The sequence below is a fragment of the Pholcus phalangioides genome, unplaced genomic scaffold, assembly GCF_987345545.1.
Source record: "Pholcus phalangioides strain wild (caught in Gottingen) unplaced genomic scaffold, Ppha-v1.0 ptg000015l_1, whole genome shotgun sequence".
NCBI classification, from domain to species: Eukaryota; Metazoa; Arthropoda; class Arachnida; order Araneae; family Pholcidae; genus Pholcus; species Pholcus phalangioides.
Window position 1 is genome coordinate 63,374,873 of NW_028301608.1, and position 26,582 is coordinate 63,401,454.

Below are 26,582 nucleotides of genomic sequence, written 5' to 3' on the forward strand. Positions count from 1 at the left end.
TAGGTGTCATTGTATTAGCCTAGTAGGCTCATCATCTAGTGAGCAGTCTGAAGTTTAAAATTCATCGTTGATACAATATGCTTCATCTTGTATTTCGAGTGTATAAAAGTGTTTTTATGAGTTCTCAATTAATATTATTTTCAATTGAAGTCAATAAAAATAAATTCATTCATGTGTAAAAATATCACATATTCAAAAAAAATTAAGCAAAAAATGTTTTTCCGAGATACTGATAGTGTTGTATATGTGTAATATATACATGTGTATATTAGTGTTACATCCAATGCCTGAAATCTGCCCTTTGCTGACCAGTTCCTGGCCACTTTGTGAACTGACCAGTATTTGAAGACTAACTTCAAACTTTGGCCATAACATAAATCTATGTATGTATAATTTATATTTCTATATATACTTTTTTTTTCAGTAAGGAGCTGGTTCTTCATCCATACTTTATTTCTGTTGCTGCCAAGATTTGTGCTCTATTGTTTAGAGAACCTTGTCCTAGCATTGATGTCAGCCAGTTTCACGGGTCATTTGATATAAGTTGTTCTGCCACTAAACGACGCCGAATAGATGTTGGGTTCAAAGCTTTTGTTGCAGAGATGCAATCATTTGCTGCATCTGAAATTGTGCCATGGTATTTATATTAAATCGTGTGTCGTGGCAATACACATGCCTAATTATTTAATGAGTTGTTCTTATTTTTTTTTCTGAATGAAAATTTTATCAGGAACTGAGAAATAAATGATAGACTTTGTGTTGGTTTTGGGATGAAATCCCCTCTCCCAGAGCCGAGATTACGATCTATTTTTGATGTAAAAAATGTAATAACCCCCCAAATCCTTTGTGTGTGCTACTATAGCCATCTATGGCATATTTTGTAAGCTTGCATGTGTGGCCATGCCTAGGCACTGCTTAAAGGAGACAGTTCTCTGTCTCCTCTAAGCATGCAACTTATAAATATGATGAAGCTATATCACACAAAGTGTGAAAACGACCTTTTTTATATTTTTTTAATGAAAGATATATTCTCAATTTTGCTTTCACATTTATGCCAGTGGACAAAAATTCTTAGAAAATTAATAGTTATCTTAGAATTTCAAATCATCATAAAGGAGAAAAATTGATGTCAAATTATTTAAATTTTTTACTATTATATTATGTATTTGTTGTGAAATTTCTGTTTGCGGTTTTTTAAGGCAAAAATTCTATTCTTTACTATTATTACTGTTTATAATATTCTCATTCCTATGAAATACCTTTTGTTTTCTTCCAATCCTTCTTTCACAGTGAAATTAAATTTTTATTGAAGAATTTGTGTAGTTCTGAAAAAAAATCCAAAATAAATGCCCAGAAGTTTAAGTTTTTTGATTTTTCATTTGTAGGTTGCAAGTCATTTCTGAACTATTTAAAACATATTATAGCATAGTTACCCTTGAAGATATTGCTCTGGTCATAAATTTACTTATTGAGCTGCATCTATCTTGTAACCAGTAAGTGATGCGTTGTACTGATTTATTTACGTTTATTGTAAGGATTTAAAACAGGAAAGACTGAAAAATATGAGAAGGGAGAAAAAATTAATATCAAATTACTTTTAAATTTTTTACTATTATACAGGGCGTTTCAAAAAGAATCACCCAATTTGAAATGTGTATATTATGAAAAATATTGAACAATAGACACTTGAGATAGATTAATTTTATATTACATGGCTAATCAAAGTTTTTTTACAAACCAAATTAAAGGTGCTCAATATGTTCACCTTGGGATTTTTTATTTATTTATTCAGTATTGTTTCGCCGAGGCCCATACAAGGGGATGCGGAAGTTATATGTGATGAAAATGACGGTTGATGGTACATGAAAATTTGGAAATCGGTAGTACAATCTGCAATATTTGATGGTAGGTTGTTCCAGTCGATAATAGTTCTTGGGGGAGAGAAGCTAAATTTGTGACAATCTGAAGGAGCAAAGATGGGCTGTAATTTTTGGAAGTGATTGAGTCTAGTGGATAAATGAGAGGGTTTAATTAGAATGTTGGAAGTGTCGATATTAAAAACCTCTGGAGGATTTTGAACAGAAAAGTTAAACGAGAAATAAGTTTAAGAGAGGAGAGCGGTTGGATATTGAGTTGGCACTTGATTTCCGATATGGAGACAGATGAAGACCAACAGTTAAAAATAAAGCGAATGGACTTATTGTGGATAGATTCTAATTTGTCTATGTTGGTTTGGGTATGTGGATCCCAGGCTTCACAGGCATAAGAGGGAACAGGGACAACATATGTCTGGTAGCATTAGGTGACAGACGTGACGGGTGGAGTTTTTCAGATTACGATGAAGGAAAAAGAGTTTTTGGAAACATTTATTAAAAATATAATAAACATGACGATTCCAGTGCAGATAGGAAGAGATTATTATGCATAGGTATTTATAATGAGAACCTCAGAGATCAAAGAATTGTTTATCGAGTAAGGGAAATTACTGATAACTTTTATAAAAACTGTTTTTGAAGAGTTGAGGGGCAAATTCGAGGTTGAGCACCATTTGGAAATAATGTTAAGGTTGTGTTGGAGAGATTCTTGGTCGAAAAGGTTGGACACTGTTTTGTGGATGACACAATCATCAGCGAAGAGTCTGATATGACAGTTTAAAGAGTTGGGTAGGTCATTTATATAAATTAGAAATAGTAATGGCTAGAGGACCAAACCCTGCGGTGTACCAGACTTGACATGAAGAAATGGGAAGTTCTAGCCCTTGAATGAGACAAACTGGCTACAGTTAATCCGTTGTGTTGTCAGCATCTTGATAAACACTGAAGTGGCAGCCGAAGGAAGGGCATTAGCGCTACCTGTTGGCAACTGCGTGAAAGTTGAGATTTCCCTCTTTCTACCTATATATTATTTGATCAAAATGGATTAAAAACTGAATAGTTATGATTTTTTTAAATCAGATGATTCTTTTTGACACACCGTGTATTATGTATGCATTTATGCAGTCAGACCCGCTTATAACAAACATGGATATTACGAATTTTTGCATATAACAAAGTTTTTCTATGTTCCGTGAATTTTGTATTGCTCATTTGTTATTTCAGTTGCTTATAACGAACATAGATTTCACCAAAGTACACCTATAATGAATTTTCAACCAATTTTCGGACAAGTATTTTCGATAATTTCTTTGTATTCTTATCTAAATCTTCACCTTTCTCCAATGCTTAGTTACAGCTGATAATATTTCCTTTTTTTTTCCTGGAAGACATCCTATTTGTGAATTTTTTGGTATTGTAAAATCATCTTTGCTTTTTTTTACTGTTCTTCATTGAGTCCAATTTTGCTTTAAGGAAGTTATAATAATAATTATAATAACGTGATCATCACATATTCCCAAGGGATCAGCATGATCCATCCAGGGAATTTGTTAGTGTCAGGATCTCCCTAACCACTCGACTGCCAGGTGGCAGAAATAAGAAGTCTTAGAAGAAAGAAGAGTAAGGTTATGTTATTCTTAAGATCATACCCTCCAAAGTATGTTATATTTGCCCCCACAGTATTTTTTAATTTTTTTCTTTGATTAATAAATCAAAGTTTCCTAAGTAAAACTCAATTCAAGCATCCGCAGGTCTTGCTGTATCTTCCCAGCAATTTTATTTTTATTTTGCGCTGTTCATATTGTAAGTAAATTATTGTTATGTTACTCAATCAAATGTTTCGCATATTATAGCCTCCCCTTAACTGTAGTCTAAAACACTTTCGACGCCCCTGTATGCCACGTTTCTTTAGCTATATTCGAATGTTGATTGTGGTAGAGTGTGTGTTGTCATGTGTGAGTAAATTTTGAGAATGTCCAAGTATGAAGAGCTTTCCTATTGCTTTTAAAATTGAAGCTATACAGGTGATTTAAAGCTAAAAACATAAAAAGTGAAGTGAGGTATCAAAGAAATCGGGATTACTCAAATTATTATTCACGATACTCTGTCATTATTCATGATTTTCAAAAGCAAAGAGGAATTGAAGAGAAATTCCATTTGAGAGAGAAGAAGAATCCAATGGTGATCTGAACATCTGTAAGAGAAGGAGTTCACACTGAGAGAGAGAGAGATACGGAGGCAGCTCTTGCATTGTTCGGAAAAAGTGAGAAGGAAATACTGTACGTATGTTTCACTGACCAGGACCCTTACTGAAAGAAAAGACTTCACATTTTTCATGCTTATTAGACAAATATGTTTTTAACACAAAACATTCAACATCCAAAATCATATCAAAAATATAAACGAATAACGATTAACATATTTTTGTTTACATATTCAATTATGTAAAATATCAGTTTTCAATTTTTTTAAATAACAGAATTAATTTTTATAACAATATTTTTAAAGTACTTATATTATTAAGAAAATGAGCATGTGCTTGTAAATTATATTTCATTTTGCTCAATCGTACCATTTTCCGAGCCAGTATAGATATAACGAACAAATTCACTGTTTTTTTTTACCTTGTTATAAGCGGTCCAACTGTATTAAGAAATTGCCATTTTTTAAGACGACAATTTTATCTTTTATTACTGTTTATTGTATTGTGATTCCCACAAATTACCTTTTGTTTTCTTCCAATCCTTTATCTCTTGAATTTGACATTCTCTAATATTGTTATTCATTTAATAAAAATATTATATTATTCATTATAATAAATAATATAATATTTATTATATTATTAATGTAGTAGTACTGAAGAATTCATTTCAGTTTGTTTCTAAACATGCATAAGAGCTTTTGGAAATATTTTTTATAACAAATTTGATTTGTGTTTCTCGCATCTTAGAATTGAAGTAAAAACTCATCTTCTAATCACTTGCCAAAATGCTGTAGAAGCATTTTGCCTTCTTGAAGGATCTCAAGAGAGATTTGCAAATGTTTCTTGTGACTGGAGCAGATTATGGGAACTTGGTATCAAGTAGGGTTATATTTTGATATCAATTTTATATATATATATATGATCGAAGTATATGACTATAATAAATTGGTTTTTTGCATAAAATCTTATTTATGGAGTTTTGTAAAGTTTATTGTGATAGGCAAAAATAATTCACTTCAATGATAATAAATTGAATATTTCACTGAAAAACTACCATAATTTCCTATCTACAGTCAAACCCCGATTTAACAAATTGAAAAAACCAAAACTTTTATTTGTCAAACAAGGAAATCGTTAAATCGAGGTCAAATTAATCAGGAGCATAAACACACAAATACCGTATTTCAAAAAACGATTTACTTTGGAGTTGCTGTTACAACTTATTTCTAATAAGAATTGGAAAAAAAATTAAGAATGTGTATTAGAAGGTTAAGTATATCTCATATTTGTCCTGAAGACTGAAAAGTTGTACACTTCCTGAAAAAGTGGATTCATTCTATGTGTGGTATAAAAACTCCATGTGCATACAAGTATTTTAGGCAAAGCAGGACTTTGCATGTGTGTAGCTTAGAGGAAACTGATGGTGGTGATGATGCAATGTACAACTCGTATGTTGATCCCAAGATCTAACAGAAATCATAATATATTGTGAATGGCATGCTGAGAAACTAATCAATCCTCAGTTCCCACATATTGTAATTTTTGGTGTATAATGAAACCTCAATATTTATGAATCAGATGTATCACATCCACCATATATAATAAATAAATACATTTTACTGTAAAAATTAGGTAAGGGGCCATTCAAGTATTATGTAATCATCGATGGAGGGGGGGAAGGGGGTTTCCGATTTGCTGACTTTTGATGGTGGGGGGGGGGGGTATTTGGATAATGCTTACGTCATCAACCACCCCTGATGAAAATACAAGTTAGAATTCAGAGGGGCAGAGCTGATGAAAAAATTTTGCTGATGGGGGGGGGGGGGGGTCGGCGTTTTGCTGACGGGAGGGGGGGGGGTCAAAAAAATGACTAAAAATTTGCTTACGTAATACTTGAATGGCCCCTAAGGTTTTAAAGTAAAGGGCTTAAAAATTTGGAGAAAAGTTGAAAAGATATATCTGTAATACTGTCCATGTATAAGAAACCCCCTCCTATATATTTTTGAGACCCAATCTTTGGCAAAAAGAGGGTTCTTTATATGCTTCAAAATACGGTATATATCCTTTCAATTGAATGCTAAAATTTGTTAATCTATTTTTAGATGTGTTGCGCTCATGCATCAATGCCATGAAGCTGGTCATATGTTACTAGCCACAGTGTTGAAATACAAACTTGTTACACCAAAACATGAATTTTTCAACTTATATCGTTCAGGTAAAACTTTGTGCCTTCATAGCCAATGTTATCTAGGATTAGGCTCTGCCTGTAAATAGTTTAAAATTTTGTTATTCAATCATTTTATTTGAATTTATATATTTTTTCATCAATATTTGTGGAAATCATCAATTTGATATACAGTAGTACCTTAAGTTACAAGTTTAACAATAGTCACTTGTAGCATGAACAACTGAAATCTGGAAGCAAACTTTTTCATTTAAAATAATCACTTTAATTTGTTTCATACCTGCATATAGTAAAAAAAATTTCACACTATCCAGTAAAAGCCTCTCCTAACTCAATGGTGACTATTGTTTGATTGATCTGAACCATGAGGCTCATAAGGATTTTGAAATATGTAGGCTATATACAGTGGAACTTCAGTTAATGAGCAATTCGCATAACGAGCAAAGATTCTGCACTTTGTTTATTTGTTGCCACGTTATCACAACTGAGCTGATGGTTTTTCGCTTTCATCCACACAGGTACTGTGGAATTGTGGGTAACATTCTCCCCACAGTCTCCAGTCGGTGTGCCTTACTCGAAAAATGAACACCCATGTATGGGCTTGACAGGTTACGATACGAAACTAGATGACGCATTGTAACCACGCATATGAGCTCTTGGAGTTTTTGTTTTTTTAATATAAATTCCGCTTGGCCAGGAGGTGACTAGACAAACTGATGGACCTCCATTGCCTGCAACAGCAAGATCTTACGGAGGGTATATTTTCTGAGAAAGAGAAAAGTGCCTCACTTCAAATAAGATGGAAGAGATGTTTAAAATGCTGTAATACCTGCAAAATTCTGTACAAAAGAAATCAAATAAAGCTGTAGCATTGTGTGTGCGAGAAATGAATGTCCAAGAAAAATGCAAATTCCCCATTTTTGAGAAATCCTAAAAAGGAGGCAAAAGCAAGTGTCATTAGATCTTTTTCAAATTTGGACAAAGAATAAGTTTGCAGAAAAAAAAGTGGGTCCCTAAGTCTTCCAAAACAATAGTCCTCCTCTCTCTTGTAGTTTAGAGTAAGTTAATTTGTAAACATTATATTGTATTGCATGTTTATTTATGGCGCTGTTATATCATATATATATATATATATATATTTTATTGTATCATTCATTATATTATTATTGTGTTGTATTATTGAATGAAGCCATTTCTATTAGTTACTTTTATGTGAATAAATAATTGTGGAACGAATTATGCAAATTTCCATTATTTCCTATGGGAACGTTTGATTCGAATAACGAGTGGTTCATATAGTGAGTATGTTGGAAGAACGAATTAAGCTTGTTAACCAAAGTTCCACTGTACTAATGTTCACTCTATCATACTCTATGCATTTTCCACTTTTCCTGGCCAAGTAAAGTTTTGAGTTAATTTTTTAAATCTTTTTATAAAAATTATATTGTGATACAAATCTATTAACTGCAATTACAGGTTCAAATAACAACATTACTCCTGCATCTTTGACAACACTTAAGGTATATCTACAAAACTTTTCACTCTCGTCTCACTATGTGAATTCAGATGGGGAAAATTCTGGAAGCATTGGAATCAGGACTCAGCTGCTAAGATGGATGTGTCTTACAACCAACCGAAATAGTTCTGACAATGAAATAGAGAGACTTATATCATTCCTTGCATCCAGAAATGCTAACACAATATCAATTTCACATGTAGTCGTCATTTTGCTATACCTGTACTTTCAGGATAACAAGTTCATCAGTGTCTGTGAGAGTGCGTGTGAGAAAAACAAAAAAGCGGGTATGTTAATTTTTCATTGATCATTTGATTTTTTTTATATTTAAAATGTTTTTCAATATCAGATAAATGCATGCAATCCTTGTTTGGTCATTTTTAACTCATTCTGTAGCCCAATAGAAAATCACTAAACCCCCCCCCCCCCTATAAAATGTCATTTCTTTTTTAATGAAGTAGGCTTTCTTCTGATTTTCAGCAAGTGCAAAGTAAAGGGTGTAGGGAAAAGGGGCCGTTCAAGTATTACGTCATAATCGATGGGGGAGGGGGTTTCTGATTTGCTGACTTTTGATGACAAGGCGGGGGGGGGGGGGATTTCGATAATGCTTACGTCATCAATCACCCTTTATGAAAATATGAAATATTCTTAATGGCATCTTACTCAGTGTGCAAAAACGAAAAAAAACCTTTCGATAGTTTGTGGGCACTTGAAGTAACATTCCCCCTATTGATAAGTGCTCTACAGAGCCACTTTAGTGATCTCTATATGTTTCGCAGATCCAAGTGATTTGGAAATGTGTCCAGGCCACTTATGTGCTCTGGAACTCTGCACGCATCACTCAAGTGATCCGTAATTATATGCCGCGGATCATTTAAATAATCTCAGAATGTGCTGCGGGTAACTTGAGTGATGTAGAACCGCACTGGAGGCAGCTTAAGTGCTCTGAAACTACGTCACATGTCACTCAAAGGACCTCTAAATATGTAACGGATCGCTTAAGTGTTTTGGAACTGTGTCCCGGGTCATTTAAATGATCTGAAAATGTGCCGCGGGCTGCTTAAATGTTCTGGAATTGTACTACGGGCACTTAACCAATCTGTAAATGTGCTGCTTAGTTCATTTTTACAAAATTAGGTTTGAGGAGGGTAGGCCGCACCAGATAACCCCCAGGACCATATTTGGCCCGCGTGCCAAGGGCCTTTATGCGATTTATCATTATATGGTTTAGAGGGTGGGTCGCAATGAATTAATTAAAGATCAATTTTGAGTTCATAGCCTTCAAATAACATTGAAATTAAAAGAAATTGATTATAACATATAAAGGTATTGTCTTCCGAAATTTCAAATTAAAAAAAAAATTTTTTTGCATTAAAAAAATAAAGTTTTGATTGTGGGAGGGGGTACGAGCCCCCCATGCCATCTAAAGTCATAGTGTACGTCTCTGATCCCACCAATATGCGTTAGGATTCAGAGGGGCAGAGCTGATGACAAAATTTTGCTGGCAGGTGGTGGGGGGGGGGGGTCAAAAATGGCAAAAAAAAATTGCTTACGTAATACTTGAACGACCCCAAAGTGTTCCATTGAGAAATCAAAGTCACAAAATATCTGAGCTTGTCAATGGTAATATAAGAGGCTTAAGGAAGTGAGATATCTTGCCAATGCCTCTGAGAGGGTTGTCAACTTTGAACTGTTAGTCTGAAATTCTAATGAGTTTTGAGGGCACAAATTCAGTATTGTATCATATTAGTCTTTCATCTAATCATCATTAACTATGTAACAAATTCGTAAAACTTGATACTTTGCTTTTCTTTTCAACAAACTTTTTAAATTTTCTGATTGATTGTCTTACAGCTATCCCACCATGGGTAGAACAATTTGAAGAGAGTATTCTAATTAGTAATTTTGATCTACCTATTGATCATCAAACAAAATCAACATCAAAGTTACTGAAAATTCAATGGTCTGGTGAAAATCAACTACCTAAATGGAACCAAATCTCAGATCTTATTCTTGGTTTGTTCAATGATCTGTGTGACAGTACTTCAAATTTGAAGGTATGCATATTTTTTTTTAATTTTTCAGTTCAAAACAGGTTTTTTAATCAAACTAAACACTTTTTTTCTATCCGTTCAGTTTTATATACAATAGATTCTTGCTAATCCGGCACATATCAGACCAAGGTATGCTGGATTATTTAAATTGCCAGATTACTGAAAGTCAATCGAAAAAGCTCATTTAAATGAAATAAACTTTTGTGCACATATATATAGGGACATGATTTCCTCTTCTATGTTCGAAGAAAACCTGCCTAAAAATGCTGGATTGCTGTATGAGCCGGATTATCGCGAGTCTACTGTATTTTAATTCTTATATTAATTCACACACAATTACCATTTTGAAGAAATAAATAAAATGTGATTATTTATTTGTTGATAAACTCACACAACAGGTGTATGCCCAATTGCGGTGGATTGAAAAAAAAGAACATAAACAGCACATTGCAATGCAGAAAGGCAGAGAATAATATAAGTAATAATAAAGTTCCACAAATAAATATAATACAAAAAATATGTATATACAGTATATGCGAGACGGGGGGGGGGGGGGAAAGCATGTCAAAAAAAAGTAAATGAGAACTTCCACACCTGAAGAAGCCAAAAAGATGAATTTTCCATTAGGTTAGTTCAGTATGGGGAGATGTAGAAGAGATTTCATTTACGTAGATTGATGTTATTACAGTGAAAACTGATTTGGCCAAAATACTTGGTACATCCAAGTCAAAGTGCAGAATTTTCACAAAAAAGGTGATCAATGCATTTTGACGTTGGACTTCGAGTGATTAGTTAAAAACAATCTGAGTATTTCTCTAGGAATTCTAATATGAAAAATTTGAAATTTCTTGAAATAAACAAAGCGCAAAAGCCTATTCTGTGTGTGTTCGTGAACAAATCCAACCTTATTGGTATATGAAATACTACTAACAGCCTACTAATATCATGCAAATAAAACCCACTAATATGATTAATGAATCATGGATATTAAAAATTTTTGTTCTTTCCTTTAAGACCCTTTTTTTTTTGTTTATAGTGTTCAAGTCCAGCTTTAGTACATTTGAAGTTCTGTTGCTTCACACTTCTCACAATAGAGCAAATATGCAATGTTGGTATAGTATCTCAAAATGACCTACTTACGTCATCTTTATTAGGAAAACTAAAGGTATATAATCAACTTCTATGAGTAAATAATGTTAATATAAATATTATAATACAATAACTATTATCTTAATGTCATCGGATTATTTTATTGAAAGGGATTTTCAAAGACTTCAATGAAAGTTATATTACACCCATGCATGTACTTTAATTGTCATAACAATGTGTAATGTAATCCTTGTTCATGAATTTGCTAAAGATATAGAGCATTTAGCCAATGTTAGAAAATGGGGTAAGAATGAGGCTGATGATTTTGGCTTCTGTATATAATTTTAAATAACTAAGATACTTCATATTAAAAAATACATATATATATATTCAGGCCACTTTTTTATGAGACTTTTTGGAAAAAACCACTTATATCATCGGAAGATATACCATCTGAATGTACCCCAAGAATATAAAATGTGGTAAGAATAAAAAATTTTGGCTAGTAATAAACCAATATAATATTTTTCAAGGAAAAGAAATATTTAGGCCACTTTTATTTTATTTTTTGAAAAAAAACCCACTTGGTTAAAACTAAGGTTTAAACCAAACAACCCTGCTAAAACAATCTTATTTGTTCTACTTAAAAAGAACTAACTTTATTCAATGCTGGTTTTTTTTTAATTATAAAATTTCTGCTTATTTCTGTACAACAAAGTGAATTATTGAGGTGTTAGTAAAACCTTGATTATCTGATTCCTTTATCAGAAATTTCCGTTAACTGACCTATCTCTCACAAGTCAAAACCAACTGTGTTGTTTAGGAGATTAAAAGAATCTTAGATGCCTTAAAAAGCTAATAAAACAAACCCCCTTGACCATTATTTACTCAAATCATGAGAATTATTTTATGTATTTATATATATTATTATGTACAAAGATATGCAAAGATATATTTCGGAAAGAGGAAATTCAACTGTCCCTGTGGGGAACGAAGCTTAGTTGTTAAAAACCTTTGTATGGATAGCGGAGAGTGACATCATCCTCGGATCTTGTCTCAACATTGAGTGATTTTTTTAAAGCTTTTCTGTTACAGTTAAAAAGTGTGATCTGAAAAATAAAACTTATCTGAACAGAGTTGTTTTGCTGCCAGACAATCCTCCAGCTCATTTAAAGATCATTACTGTTAATTCTGAGTACATCCTGTGCATCTGCCAAATATAATCACTATATCACAATCAGTCATTGAACAGCTTCGCAAATGAATAATGGAAAGTTTGAAGGAAGATGAGAAACGGGAGAGACCTTTTTATTTTACACCCATAAATCCAGATGTCTCCCTATATGATGTTGGTCATCTTATTTCTCTGCCTCATACATGCAGGTGAAAGAGATAAGCTCCTAAAATGGCTGAACCGTTCAGTTTGAAACTTAGTCTTATCCATATACTTATGTGCACTAAAACATTTAGGTCTAAGTTTTTTAATGCATTACCTATTATATATTCTGAGGTTGACATCAATTATCGAGCTTGAGTGATAGTAATTCTGATGATTGACATGAAAATTTAGCTTACTATATGACTGTGTGTAGCATGTATTCATGAACCAAGATGGAAAAATCATGAAAAAAATTTTTGCTAAAAAATTCATAAGCAGAGGCATCACTGTACTTGAATTTGTCTTTTCTTTTTTTTTTCTCTTGGAATTGCATAATTTCATACAAATTTAAGTTGATAGAATCATGATCAGTTCTGATTTGTGACTTCAAAATCCCTTGCTTTTATGTTTATTGATATTTTTTCATGAAATTTTCAATACACTTAAAAATTATCTTTTGAAGTTTTTGGTTATACCAGAATAAATTAATGAATAATTTTTTGAATTTAATTGTTGAGGAAATATTGAATTAATTATATTCATACAGTTGCTTACAGATATTTTTTTCTTTTTCTAGAATTTCTTTAGTAGTATGATGGAGTCTATCAGAAATGAGATAGTTAGTCAACAGGATGCATTGGAATGTCATCACCCAACATTTGAGCTTTTGTCATTTTTCTCTTTAATTATGGATAATGGCATTTCAAAAAAAGCAACTGAACTTTCTGAAATATATAGTGCTTGTCTGCCAACAGAAATACTAGATGTTCTAATTGATGTTATCAGAATATCTGGCAATCATGTAATTATTTTTTTTCTCCTGTCAAACATCTCTTTTATTATTTTCAAAAGTGATCAGCTGTATGCAAAAATTAAAATCTAAATGCTACTTTTAGTCAAAAAAACTAAAAAATGAAAGTGAATAATTTATGGAATCAAATATGTGCAGTGATGACAACAATTAATTTTTGGCACACATAAATAAAATGCTCGACATTACCAACATACAGATCATAAAATATGACTGTGCATCTAAGTTATAACAAAAGTGGGGGGAATACTATTAGGCTATACCTGAAAAAAGGTTTCTTTCTGAAGTAAATGTTTCTGAGGGTTGTATAATATGTCACACAAGACTAGTAATGATAAATCGTACTATTTATGACATTCTGTTGCAAGGAATTCAATCCATCAGTGAGTAATCTTTGCAACTGCAGCAGAATTTTGGGTGCTAGAATATGAACTGTAAATATGAAACTATATTTCTCAAAAGAATATTTGCATGTTTGAAGGTAATTTTGTACAATTTTATCTACTCAATGCGTTTTTAACATGAAAAGCATATTTAAGATGTGCATATTTGAAAGATATCTTTTTTTTCAATTTAAGGTCTCAATGAAACATGCCTAATATGACATTATATAATTTGTGTTTTTCCTCTCATTTTATTTGTCAAATTTTTATTGAAATTCTGTTAATCTTTACTCAATATATTTTTAACTATTCTTTTTACAGGGCTGTGCTTCAACTTCAAACAAAACCAGTCATATTACTGATGCTAGTAAAACCCGCAGCCCTGAAACTGGTTTTTCTTCTGTGTCAAAATCACACCAGAAAAGGAACAGATATGATATCTCGGCTTTAAAAGTGATTGCTACTGATGATTTTGATGTAGTTTCTGATGAAGCCATAACTGCGACTGAGGAATGTGGTATGTTTGCGATGCTTCATGAATTTTTTTAATCCATTTTGAAATTGAATTTGAAACTCAGTTGTCTGAACTAACTTTATTTCAAAATCTAGATTCCAGGGATGGGACAAATAGTGATTTATCAGAATGCTGTATATCCACAGCCGAATATCAATTTTCCTAAAATTCATTACAATCTATATATATAATTGATTTTCTGTCTGTGTATGTTCTTTTTATAAATCTAAAATTTTAGATCTACCGTCACTAAATTTTGCATATATATCAAATGAGACCCGACTTGAATGATAGGCTACTTTAAAAGTTTGTCAGAGATGGGCAAATGCCCAAAATAGGGGAAAAATTGTTGGGCAACAATGATTTCTCGGCCTCAACAATCACTTTCAGAATGTTTACTTTGGTTACCGTGGTTCCCTAGTAATGTGTTTCAGACATGTATATACCTTTACAGTGGTTTTATATTTCTTTAATGCTGCCAGTATTATGTATAACTAGCTATAATACCCGGCGCTGCCCGGGTTTTCTTCAATGAGGCTTTTTTGGATCACGTGATATCTCCCTCTTTTTTTCTTGAGGGACATACAAACCGTGTCCAAGTTAACCAATATGGCGACCTGCGCGATTCATGAAATAAACAAATATAGATTTACACAGAAACGTAGAAATGAATATAATTTTTTTTTTCAGGGGCGCTAGGTATTTCGATTCCCCCCCCCCCCCCCTGAACTTCAAGTTATCCATCTGTCTGTTCCAGCTTCCAAAAATCAAAAATCCTTAGTTAAAGCTGTGGAATTTTTTCGATGCACTTTTCACGGGCTCATAACCAGGGTTGGCAGGTTTTTGACACATGGCAGTTTTTGACGGTTTAAACCGTAGTTTAAACTGTCACGTCAAAACCTTCCGTCAAAAACCTTTGTCAAAAACTGTCAAAAACCTCAAATATTGCTTTTCGATATAAAAATTCCCATTGAAAATGCACACGTTAATTGCATGTAATGTTTAAAGTGACTATGTTATACAAAGAATAAATATTTAATAAGATTCTAAAATAATTTTCTACTCCCGACAGAATTATTTTGGACAATATATGTTTTTTTTTTTCTTATAAAATTTGAATAAAGCCTAACATAAACATTGAAGGGAAAACTGTGGAATGATTTGACATTCTTTAATTCAAGATGATTCTTGACCTTCCAAAATTTCTTCAACTGCTTATATATATGCATTGATATAAACTATCTGCTGTACTCTTTTTACAACAGATAAGTGTTTAAAAAAGTTTATTACATCATGTATGTAATGTTGATTTCTGTTATTATTAAATTATCTAGATAACCACTGATACTTAAAACAATACTCTTATTGCACATAACATTGAAATATATCTAGCGATCAAAATACTAAATTGTAGAACTAAAATGTCATTTAATTTGGCAATGCTAGCTTGTATATGTCAAACTTGGTTTATTCTTACTTTTGCACTATGATATGGTACATTTACTAGTATTTATAATGCAATGGTTTACCAATTGAAGCTGTATTCAAACATGCAAAACAAATGCTTTGGGTATCAAGTCTTGTCAGCTCTGCTTTGGTTGAAAATAATCTTTAAAGCTCTGTGAATTTATACACCCTGATCTAAGAAATTTTTAGGTGAAAATAAATGAGTTTAGTTAGTGCATTAACAGTGAGTGAAAAATTTTATATGGAATAAAATTTTGGGCAGATCAGAAAATTTAAAATATCAAAATATATATTTTTCCTCAGTAATTATAATTCTGAATATAAAACCCTTTAATCTAAATAAAAGTAAGTATTTTGTTATTTAACATATCTATCAAGTTAACAAAAACTATTTGACATCATTGACAGTAAGATTTTGATAGTTTTAATACCGAGTTAGTTTCTGGGGTCAAAAACCTAACCCTGATGCCCTATCATACATATTTTGAATAAGCAGCTCTAATCCAGTTAACAAATTGAACACAGGTAATGAGTAGCTTAGATAAATAAACCATAAAATTATATTTTATATGTTCTAGGCTCTTATGTTGAAGAATTCAAAATTGCAAATTATAATTAATATTTTGTTTTAATTATTGTAATAAATTAATGTTTAAAAATAAAACATTGTAATATGCCAAAAAGTAAGTTTTTCATCATGTTGTACACCTATTATGTTCAAAACGTTTTCAAAAGGCATTCATTTAGGTTTTTGACGGTTTTCGACGGTTTAAACCAGTTTTTGATGCTTGTCATGTCAAAAACCCAACCCTGCTCATAACTAATTTTAAAATATCCTAACCCACATGAATTTATGCAAATAAATATCAAGAGACAATATGGAGACATTAATTTTCATACTTGAGAAGATATAAATGAAATCAATGATATTGCTCGAATATCCAACTCAAAAGTATAGGTTTGGCTAATTACTTCATATTTAATCTCCTGGGCTTCGTATATCTCTAAGGGAACTGAATATTTTAAAAATCGAGAATTCAATACAATTTTTAAAATTATTGATGGGGCGGAAAATCCCACTAATTTTCGCATTTCTACAGTAAAATCGACAATTTTAGCACTGATTTCTATGAGGATCACCCTTTTCCTGACTCTCAAAGCGATGCTGATGATGATTATGACGTCTATTCAAAAAGCCTCATTACCAAGAGTATATTGAAAATGTGGCAAACCATTATAAAGGCATAAACTATTATACATATACTAACAGGATTAAAGAAGTGACAAACCGTTGTAAAGGCATATACACGTCTGAAACGCATTGCTAGGGAAACCACGGTAACCAAAGTAAACGTTCGGAAAGTGATTGTTGAGGCCCAAAAACCATTGTTGCCGGACAGTTTTTTGCCCGTTTAGGGCATTTGCCCTGGTCTGGCGAAATTTTAAAATAGCCTATCGTTCAAGTCAGGTCCCATTTGATATATATGCAAAATTTGGCAACGATCGATCTAAAATTGTAGATTTGTATAGAAAACATACACACACACACAGAAAATCAATTTTATATATATAGATAGTTTATATGCTTGTATAATGGTTTCTCACTTATTCAATTCTCTCAGTAATTGAATAAAACCCGGGCAGTGCCGGGTATTATAGCTAGTCAGGGTTGGTAAAAAAAAAGTTTTTTTTTTAAAAAACCAAAAAACCAGGTTTTTTTTGGTTTAAGTAGCATTAACAATAAAAACAATAAAATTTCTGAAAATCATTAAAACTTCTAATAATTAATTAAAATAAAATGTTTATTTAATGTAATTAACACTATTCCCATATTAATTAATCTACAAATATTTCTTATATTTTAACAAAAATCCATTTTTGCAATTTAGTTTGTTTTTTTTTGCTTAACTCAATGAATTACTTTGTGTTTGACAATTCTTAATGTTATTATTAACCATATATATATATATATATATATATAGGTTTTTCCCCAGTTACTTTCAGTATTCTTAACTAGGAAAGTATTTTGCAAAAAATGCTATAAAAATTAGGTGAATATAATGTATTTAATGAAGCACAAATAATGCAGATTAATTAGCGATGATTTATGATATGCAGGGTGATTATAACTAAAGTTCTGATTTCAAAACACTTTAAAAAAGAGCCATCTTCAGAATGACTTCAAAATTTACATGAATAATAATGAAGCAATGGAATTTTAAATGAAAAGGGGAAAAAATATTTTAAAATGTAAAATTAACAACACTGTACTCATCCAGCACGTGGGAAATTTGCTCGCAGAATGGAAATGATAGCCAGTCAGAGCAAAATAACTTAATTAGAATTGTACGATTTTATAATTCATGAAAACATTACAAAAATAAATTAATTGAACAAATAAAACTACAACTTACTAAAGAAATGTTGAATATGTTATCCACTGTGTTCTGGCTATGAGGTGAAAGCACGAAATTGCTTGTTCAACAACAAGTCAGAGTATGCCATGGCCATGATGTGGATGTGCTTGCAATTCACCAGAGTTTGCAATTCGACCACTGTTCATAACATTTTGAGATATTCCCCACAGCCAGAATTTGCAAGGGTTAAGGTCAGATGAACTGACAGTCAGGTCATGTCATGCTGTTATTGTCAAAATGGTTTTTCAGCAGCTGCTTTGTTGGTATTGCAATGTGCATCTTCATAAAAGTTGTACTATTCACACACTGATGTTGTTGAAGTGCAGAAATGATGTGGTTACACAAAATGGTATTATCCTGCTGACCAAGTACAGCATCATCTACTTGCACATTTTGAACTTTTTTTTCTTTTCTTTTGCTGAACAAATTTTCATTGCTTCAGGAGAATCCATGCAAATTTTCATGTCATTCTGACCAGTAGTTCTTATTGTATAGTTTTGGAATCAAAACTTCAGTTATAATCACCCTGTATACAGCTGATTATTTTTCATAAATCTGTTACTATTCAGTAGAACCTTGATTAACTGGGCTTAAAATATTAAGACTGGGTAATATACAGTATGAGATGTGCTACTTATAGGGAAAAAAAATGAAAATGTGAGGTAATGTAACTACTAGTGTTATACACTGGTCTTTGTCCTTTAGGGATTAGGGACAGCTGGTGTCTTTATTGGATTATAAGACCACTTGTGCCCTTAGCATGATGGTGTCACTACTGTTGTTGCTTCTTTGTGAAGGAAGAAACAAAAAGCCCTGTGAGATAATGCACCACTACATTTAGATGTGTAATGCAATCCTTATTCATGAATTTGCTAAAGATATATAGAGCATTTAGCCAATGTTAGAAAATGTGGTAAGAATGAGACTGATGATTTTGGCTTCTGTATATAACTTTAAATAACTGAGATACTTCATATTAAAAAATACATATATATATATTCAGGCCACTTTTTTATGAGACTTTTTGGAAAAAAACCACTTATATCATCTGAAGATATGCCATCTGAATGTACCCCAAGAATATAAAATGTGGTAAGAATAAAAAATTTTGGCTAGTAATAAACCAATATAATATTTTTCAAGGAAAAAAAAAATATATTTAGGCGACTTTTATTTGATTTTTGAAAAAAATGAAACTGTTTTTTTCAAAAAAACCAAGGTTTAAACCAAACAACCATGTAACTAGTTATAAATAAAATTACTGAAAATTTTAAATGATCAAATTTAATTATAATTATGCAATTGAAAGATTTTTATTGCCATGCTACTCTGACAATCAAATTTAGTAATGTTAATATTGTACTTTAAAGACTCAATTTTTTTTCAACACTTGTTACAATTTCACATCTAATTAAGAAAAAATGTTAACCATTATTTACTCTGAACTAGTAATGCATCATAAAATGTATGACTCATTTTCTTGTTTTTCTTCTTTAGATGTTCTTTTTTCCTTTTGCTTTTTTCAGTAGCTTAATACAGTGACATTTCAGCTAATATTCTCTAATATTTCGGCTAATATAGTTTGTTATTATAATAAGGTAATTCATTCCAGAATCACATTCGTTAGTCAAAACTGTATTTTTTATAGGTTCTATGGAAACTAGTTTAACTCATTCTAGGAACTGTCCAAAATTTCAAAGCAACTTTCATAAAACATTGTGAAAAAGATGAATACTGACTGAAGGCTGAGATAAACAACTTTACAATGAATAAAGAAAAATTTAAAGGAAGGTGAAAAACTGAACATCTTTTTATTTTACACTATGTACTCTGTGCAGTCAGGTTCTTGAGACGTAGTAAAAAAAAAAAGGCATGTGAGGTGGTATGCTATATAAAACAGCCAGCTCATTTCTCTCACACACATGCAGATGGGAAAATAAGTTCCTAGAACGTCCAGATTGTTCTGTATTAAAAATTGCAGAAACTATTCACCTCTAAGGCTTTTTTAAAATGTATTTTCCTCTTACCTTAATCATTCATTATACACCAAATGACTCAAAAAATCTCTGAAATAGAAGGGTATCTATGAAGTGATTTTGAGGTGGAAAAATATTAATCTGGCCGAAGTGAGTTACTCATTGGATTCATTTAGATTGGCACGAAAGTTTTGCGCATGATGCAGCTGTTTCATGATAGATGATGCATCCATATCAACTAAAATGTTCATTAGCTGAGGCAGAAAAACATTGAAAAAAAAAATTTGTTATCCAAATATTCGTAAACTGAGGCATTGATTAGCAAGGTAAAAGAGTATCTTGTCTAGATACTCCCTTCAGTAGTGAACTTAATTTGTAGAATTCATGCTCACTTTCACCTTATTGCTGTAGGATGTAGGATTCTATTTTTAGTTTCATATTTTTCCTATCCCAGAAATTTACCCTGACCACCTCACAAAGGAGATGTACACCATACAGTGCAATATAATCAGTAAATTTTAAATTTATACAAAAAATTCCAATTAATATAATCTTTTAAAATTAGTTTGATGTACTTATATTTACACAGATATTCGGCCGAATACCCAAACAACATTCAGCTGAACCAAATATTCGGTGAAAGGGCTGAATACCAAAAACTCGTCCTATCTCAACTAGATGCATAGTATACCCTATCTCCCCCCTTTTTATGTTTAAAAAAAATAGACATTCAAACTTTTGATTCGAGACATTGGAATTGAGTGTTAACATTTTAAGCATTAGGCATAAAGGTGGATGGTTTTGCTGGATTCGTCCTGCTGTAGTCTTATTTTCTTGATCCTAAAAATCCACCCTAAGTTTCAGTAGGTTAAATTGACTTTATACCAGTCATATGGGTCTGACTCCCCCATAGATAGAAAATTGCTGTTAAAAAAATTAGACAAATCATTGTATTAATTTCTTCTGATTTAGAATTTACAAAAACTTTACTTAAATGTTCATTGTAAAGTGGAATTTTTTTGTAAGAATATTAATTATCTCATCTGTTTCTAATGCCATATTTTGCTTTAAATTTGTGTTCTCTATGTTCAATTTGTATGATTAGAATCAATTTCAAAGTTTGTGTCTATATGAATCTATTCAGTTCATAAGCTTGCCATGCATTGAAGAAAATTTATCTGTTTATGAAAATATTTCCATTCTATGATTGCAGATGAACAAAGTTCTTCATTGCAGTTTGAGTGCATAGACATTATATCAGCTCTATTTCAATTGGCTGCTAGAAAAAGAAAGTGGATGGCACCAATTCATTCTGCAACTAAAAAACTTCTTAATTTCACAAAATCATTAAAAGAATCAAAGAAACCCGGTGTTGAAATTTTGGTAAGAAATTAGGTGTTCGTTTGGTGTACTGAAATACTTTCCTTTCATTATATAGGGTGATTTTGAACTCACAGTGTAAACTTTAACAATTTTGTGACCTTGGGTTCTTTGGTACTAATTGGAATGTTATCTTATTATTTTGGATCTGTTGATATATCTTTCTTACTAATGATGTGTGTGAGTGTAAGTAATTATAACCAGAATATTCAATTGAGCAAAGACACATATTTAATAGAGATTTAAGCACTTAAAATGAGAGAAAGTGTTGTCATTCAGACTTGAGCAACCATGTTTTTATACTGTTGCCAAAATTCTGTACTGTCTCAATACTTGACTAATAATGTGTTGCCAGATACCAAAAACAGAAATAAATAAATCAATTGTTTGTCCATGTACATAATATTCTAACATGTTAATGGTTATTCTTTATTGTGTAAAATTACTTTTTCAAGGAATTGCAAAATATTAATCATTTCATTGCGTTTTTTTTTTTATGAAGTTGCAAATAGATACCATTTAGATGCGAGTGTAAAATATTGAAGATTATATTTAGACCCTTTTTCATGGAATTTTTTTTCTTATTTTAGATCACAAAACTTTTAAACTGTGTCATTTTATGTGATAATCTGGATGAAGAAGATATCAAGACTATAGTATCTGATGTCAAGTATATAATTATATTTTTCTATTTTCTAACTTTTGATCAGATTTGAACAAAACAGTTATTTGTTTCTATATGCCTGTTAAAAGGCAAAATTTGCTTAATGTTTTATAGCTGCTAAGGATCAAAAAGGCAAAGTTGTTTTGCATTGCTTATCTAATGCAATAAAAATTAAGATTTTATGAGCATACATTGTTATAAGAATACACAATAAAAACTATGAACTTACATATTCATACAAAACATGATTCCTCAATTAAAGAGGGGAAATGATTTACTTTAACAGAGCTCAAATCTAGTTATACATTCTAATTGAATAATGAATTGTTTTTTTATGTGATATGCAATTGAAAAGAAAGTAATATAATTAAAACAAACTTTTTTTTAAATTTTTAGGTCATTGTTAAATAAACAGAGCAAAAATAGAAATATCTGCTGTCAAATCATTTCACTATTGGGTGGAATTTTACCTCATCTATTCAATGCCAAAACATCTAGTCTCGCTGCTTCAGCAGAAAAAGACCATGTTTTGCATCTACTTAATGTTTTGTGGTAAGTGAAGAAACAAACTCATTCTGTCTATGTTACAAAACATATTGTTCTATTCGAGTGAAGTTTCAAGTTAGAAATTTTATGTATATAAATAGTACTAGATTATGAAGCAAATTGAGTGTTAAAGTTAATAATGTTACAATACATTTTACTGTACCAGTGTTCCTTCTATGCAAGCCCGAGAAAGGAGTTGTATGATCCTTCATTTTTGAAATAATTATTATAAAAATAAGCAGTGAAAAAAAAAATATACATTTTTTTAAATGTCTCAAACCGTGAATAAATTGAGGCTGGAAAGAAGTCTGTAGTTGAGTATTTACAGGGCTGCAAAAAAAAAAAAAAAAAATCTTCTCGGTCACTTTGAACAAGAATCCATTTTGGAGCTTCCTTCCCCTATAATTTTGAACAAAGGGTGAGTTTAGTACCCCTTCCCCAGCATGCTTTGCAACCTGATCCAGCATCCAAACCTGACTCAATATCCCTTTCCTATAGCATCACTATTTGGAATCACATTCCTGCTCTCCAAATTGAAAAAGGGGGCCAAGAGAGGCCTTGTATACTCCAACCGTCTTTAATACATGGTGTGATAGCCTATGCTCCCAGAGTTTAATTACCCCAAGTACAAAACTCATTGGAGTAGTTTTAGTCCTTTTTAGATATAAACCAACCAACTGCAATCATCTAAACTATGTTGCAGTTGAACACTACGCGGAAAACTTATTTGTCAGCAGAATTTACTTTAATTTGCTTGTATTGTAAATGTAATCCAAATATTTTTTTAAGTTTTAGGCATTTATACCTTATTTTACCATTTCATTGAAAGGTTAAAGGAACAAGAGGGCGTGAGTAACCAGGATGTAGCGTATTCACTTGCAGTTACACTTACTCATTTGATTGAGGTGAGCTATGTTTATAGTCCAATCTTTGTTATGTAGAATGTTATACCATATTTTCTTCTGTATAATCCGTGGATTATCTGTATAAAAAGTGGTTAAACATTAAAAATTGTGGATTATCAACTGCTGTGGACAATCTGCAGAAAATGATGTTATCAGCCTGATGAGTCTTAATTTGAAGGTTTCTGATTGAACAGCAAATTTTGTTTCATGTGTAAATAATGTTATTGTTTTGTAAATAAATTTCATTAATTAGTGGATTGATTATTTAAACACAAGTTAAGTTTTTATTTATTTTTTAAATCCTGTGGATAATACACCACCATGGATGACATGTTTTTTTTTCTTCTTTCACATTTCATGTGCTGATTATGCACCACTGTTAATTATGTGCAGGAAAATATGTTTGTATAACTAATCTCCCTTTATGAATATTTTTTCCATAACACAATTTAATTTTACAACCAGTAAAATTTAATAATTCTAATTAACTAGTGATAAATAATTCTAATTATATATATTTAACTAAAAAAATTTTTCATAGTGGAAGTTAGGTAGCTAATTCATGATATGGCATAGTTAAAATGATCAAATATTTTCTATTTGAGGATGTAATGTAACAAAAAATGTAAGTGAACTGCTCAAGTTTTAGAGTACAAAGTACAAAAATGCTCTAAGAATTTTAACCCTTTGTTAGGCACAATCAAAAAATTGGTGCATAATCAAGATGGGTGCATAATGCAAACTTTCTATTTGCATATAAACATAAATGAAAACAATACATAAACATGCATTGTTTTCATTTATTATGTTGCACATCTTAAAATTTATAAATTTTGTATAACATTTTGAACATTGCCAAATGTATAAGTTCATAAGATCACTAAAAGTGACTTAAATTTGTATTTTTATACTTATTACAGTCATCCTTTGTTACACTGTACCTTTCTGTGATGTGCATCTAAATATTTTTTAGAACCACTGATTTAATCATCTGATTTTACCAATATTAGAACCCAGATGAAGATGTCAGTTATATCACACTTTTCCTTTTTCTCAGACATACAAGTATGCAACATATATACTTCAATATAAGAAGTTACTGTATTTAGAAAAAGAACATAGAATTGTTTGTATTGATAAAATCTTGACTTTCTTCTAAGGTTCCCCCCCCCCTTCTTTTAAATAGCTTCACTCCAAGGTGCAATGGTGTCATAAAAAAAATACTCCAGGAAAGGATGATCAGAATGTTCCAGTTGTTGCAGATTATACTGAATTTCTTCACTGTAGGTATTTTAATGTGAGATTATTTGTTGCTACGAAAGTAAAGTATATCCTTCAAGCTGCTCAGAATCCAACAGACTTTTCCAGTCACATGATAATATTTGAAGGAATAAGAGCGAAATATTTGCAGACTATACCAGACAGCATTTGTGAGGTAAATAAGTAATATGTAATGTGCTTTTGATTGGAATATGTTGTACTTATAGAAACATTGTTTTTCCCCATATATTTTTATGTATTATCTAAAAGTATTTTAATATCCTAATACTGAGAAATCATTCAAGAATTTGAAAAATATATTTAAAAAGCATAAACTTTTCAATATTTAATAGCTTTAATAATAGTCTCAGTATTGAGTCATAAAAAACGTGATAGGTTACAATGTACATCTTTTTTTGAACCAATATACCCAATCTTTTCTACCTATAATGTCTGAGTTTAAGTTTCTGTCTTACTGATATTTTAAAGAAATCTAATTTTTCTATTCCAGCGGAGAATGAAAACTTCACAAATTTGATCATCTCTCATGATTGAAAGAGATGAATAATGACAACTAACTGCTTTGTACAGTAAAACCCTGTTGCTACAAATGATATTTAATATAACAATAAATCCCTCTACAGTGATACCTTTTCAAGTCTTGTTTGGAAATTCTTAGTCTAATATTAAAGTGCTGCCTCTTGAAATAACGGTAATCTCTCTGCAATGATATTATTTAGTGATCCACAAAGTATTATGTTGAGATTTCCCTGTATTAAAATTGTTCTCCCATTTGTGGAAAGAATATTTGACTTTTCTTTTTTCCCCTTCTAAAATTATTTCACCATTATAAGCTGAGTGAAATTATTTGGAAAAAGCTTTATTATTAAAATTATTTTTACTTTTTTTAAAAAATATTTTGTATAATACCCAGCACATCCTATAAGTAGGACAGCTAGATTATAACCCAGTTTAATTATGCATTATTAATTATCCCAGTTTAAAAAAAATTAAGAAACTAAAATGATTTTTAGCTATTAACTAGTTAAAAAATATATAGAATTTTTCTGATTTTTTTTCACTGAAATCATCTGAATTTAGTGATTTATGAAGATTTTTTTTATGAGTTCCAATATAAAATTTGCTTTTTTTTTTGTAAATAAAGGGTTATATATTCCTATGTTTTCCCTCGTACTAGAGAACAAGCTACACTATTGATGAAGAAAGAAGTCATGCTACCTGTATGCTTCATTTCCTATATCATACATACCTGAATAGTCAGCCTTGTCAACGGGAAGTAATATTTACTTTGTTCAACCTCATTAAAAATTCACAAGCACCTCTAGAACTTGTTATGAAGGTTTGTTTATTCTTTGTTTTTCAGATTTTTCAAATGAAATATTTTGTTTTCATATCATTAAATATTATATATGTGCTCAAAGATTAAAGGCAACAGAACTTCAGAGATATTAAACTGTAAGATTTAATTACCATGTGTGTGTGTGAAGCAGTAATTTTAGTAAGTTTTCCCAAAAAGCCAAATATTTTCTGTTCCACAGTAAAATTTGAGAATTTTTGTGATATGCCTGGTTAGAAAAAATCAATTTGGAAAGCTCAAATTTTTTACCTTTCTAACTGCCTACGATTTTTTACAGGTTATCAAGCAACTTGCTGATGTGTTGGGGTTTAAATCTGTTCGAAATTTTATGGAACATCATTTTAATTATGTTTTCTCAGAATGGTTGAAAAACAGCTATAGCATTGATGATATGCCTTTACAAATATTTGAATTTGACAATCTTGGAGATTTTCTTAGGCAAGTAGTATTATTAGACTTTTATGTGCTTCAATTTCTGTTTACATTCTTTTCAATTTCTTGTTTACTTAATGCTATTTTACTTGTGTCTCATCAATTTTTTAACATCAGTTTCAATGAATCCCCTTAATATGTAAATAAAAT

General features: G+C 31.1%; 1 protein-coding gene across 2 annotated transcripts in view; it reads left to right on the forward strand.

Annotated features, from left to right (window-relative positions):
- LOC149076473 (serine-protein kinase ATM-like) overlaps positions 1-26,582 on the forward strand; it is a 98,818-nt gene that overhangs the window by 24,093 nt on the left and 48,143 nt on the right. For both annotated transcript variants that reach the window (XM_089244045.1, XM_089244043.1), the window contains exons 9-24: positions 425-637; positions 1,386-1,493; positions 4,825-4,956; positions 6,180-6,292; positions 7,739-8,065; positions 9,633-9,835; positions 10,869-10,997; positions 12,877-13,101; positions 13,815-14,010; positions 21,081-21,250; positions 21,838-21,917; positions 22,308-22,463; positions 23,287-23,362; positions 24,549-24,797; positions 25,821-25,982; positions 26,278-26,438. In XM_089244045.1, the coding sequence (XP_089100171.1) occupies positions 425-637; positions 1,386-1,493; positions 4,825-4,956; positions 6,180-6,292; positions 7,739-8,065; positions 9,633-9,835; positions 10,869-10,997; positions 12,877-13,101; positions 13,815-14,010; positions 21,081-21,250; positions 21,838-21,917; positions 22,308-22,463; positions 23,287-23,362; positions 24,549-24,797; positions 25,821-25,982; positions 26,278-26,438 (2,700 nt within the window). The remainder of the gene's footprint in view (positions 1-424; positions 638-1,385; positions 1,494-4,824; positions 4,957-6,179; positions 6,293-7,738; positions 8,066-9,632; positions 9,836-10,868; positions 10,998-12,876; positions 13,102-13,814; positions 14,011-21,080; positions 21,251-21,837; positions 21,918-22,307; positions 22,464-23,286; positions 23,363-24,548; positions 24,798-25,820; positions 25,983-26,277; positions 26,439-26,582) is intronic.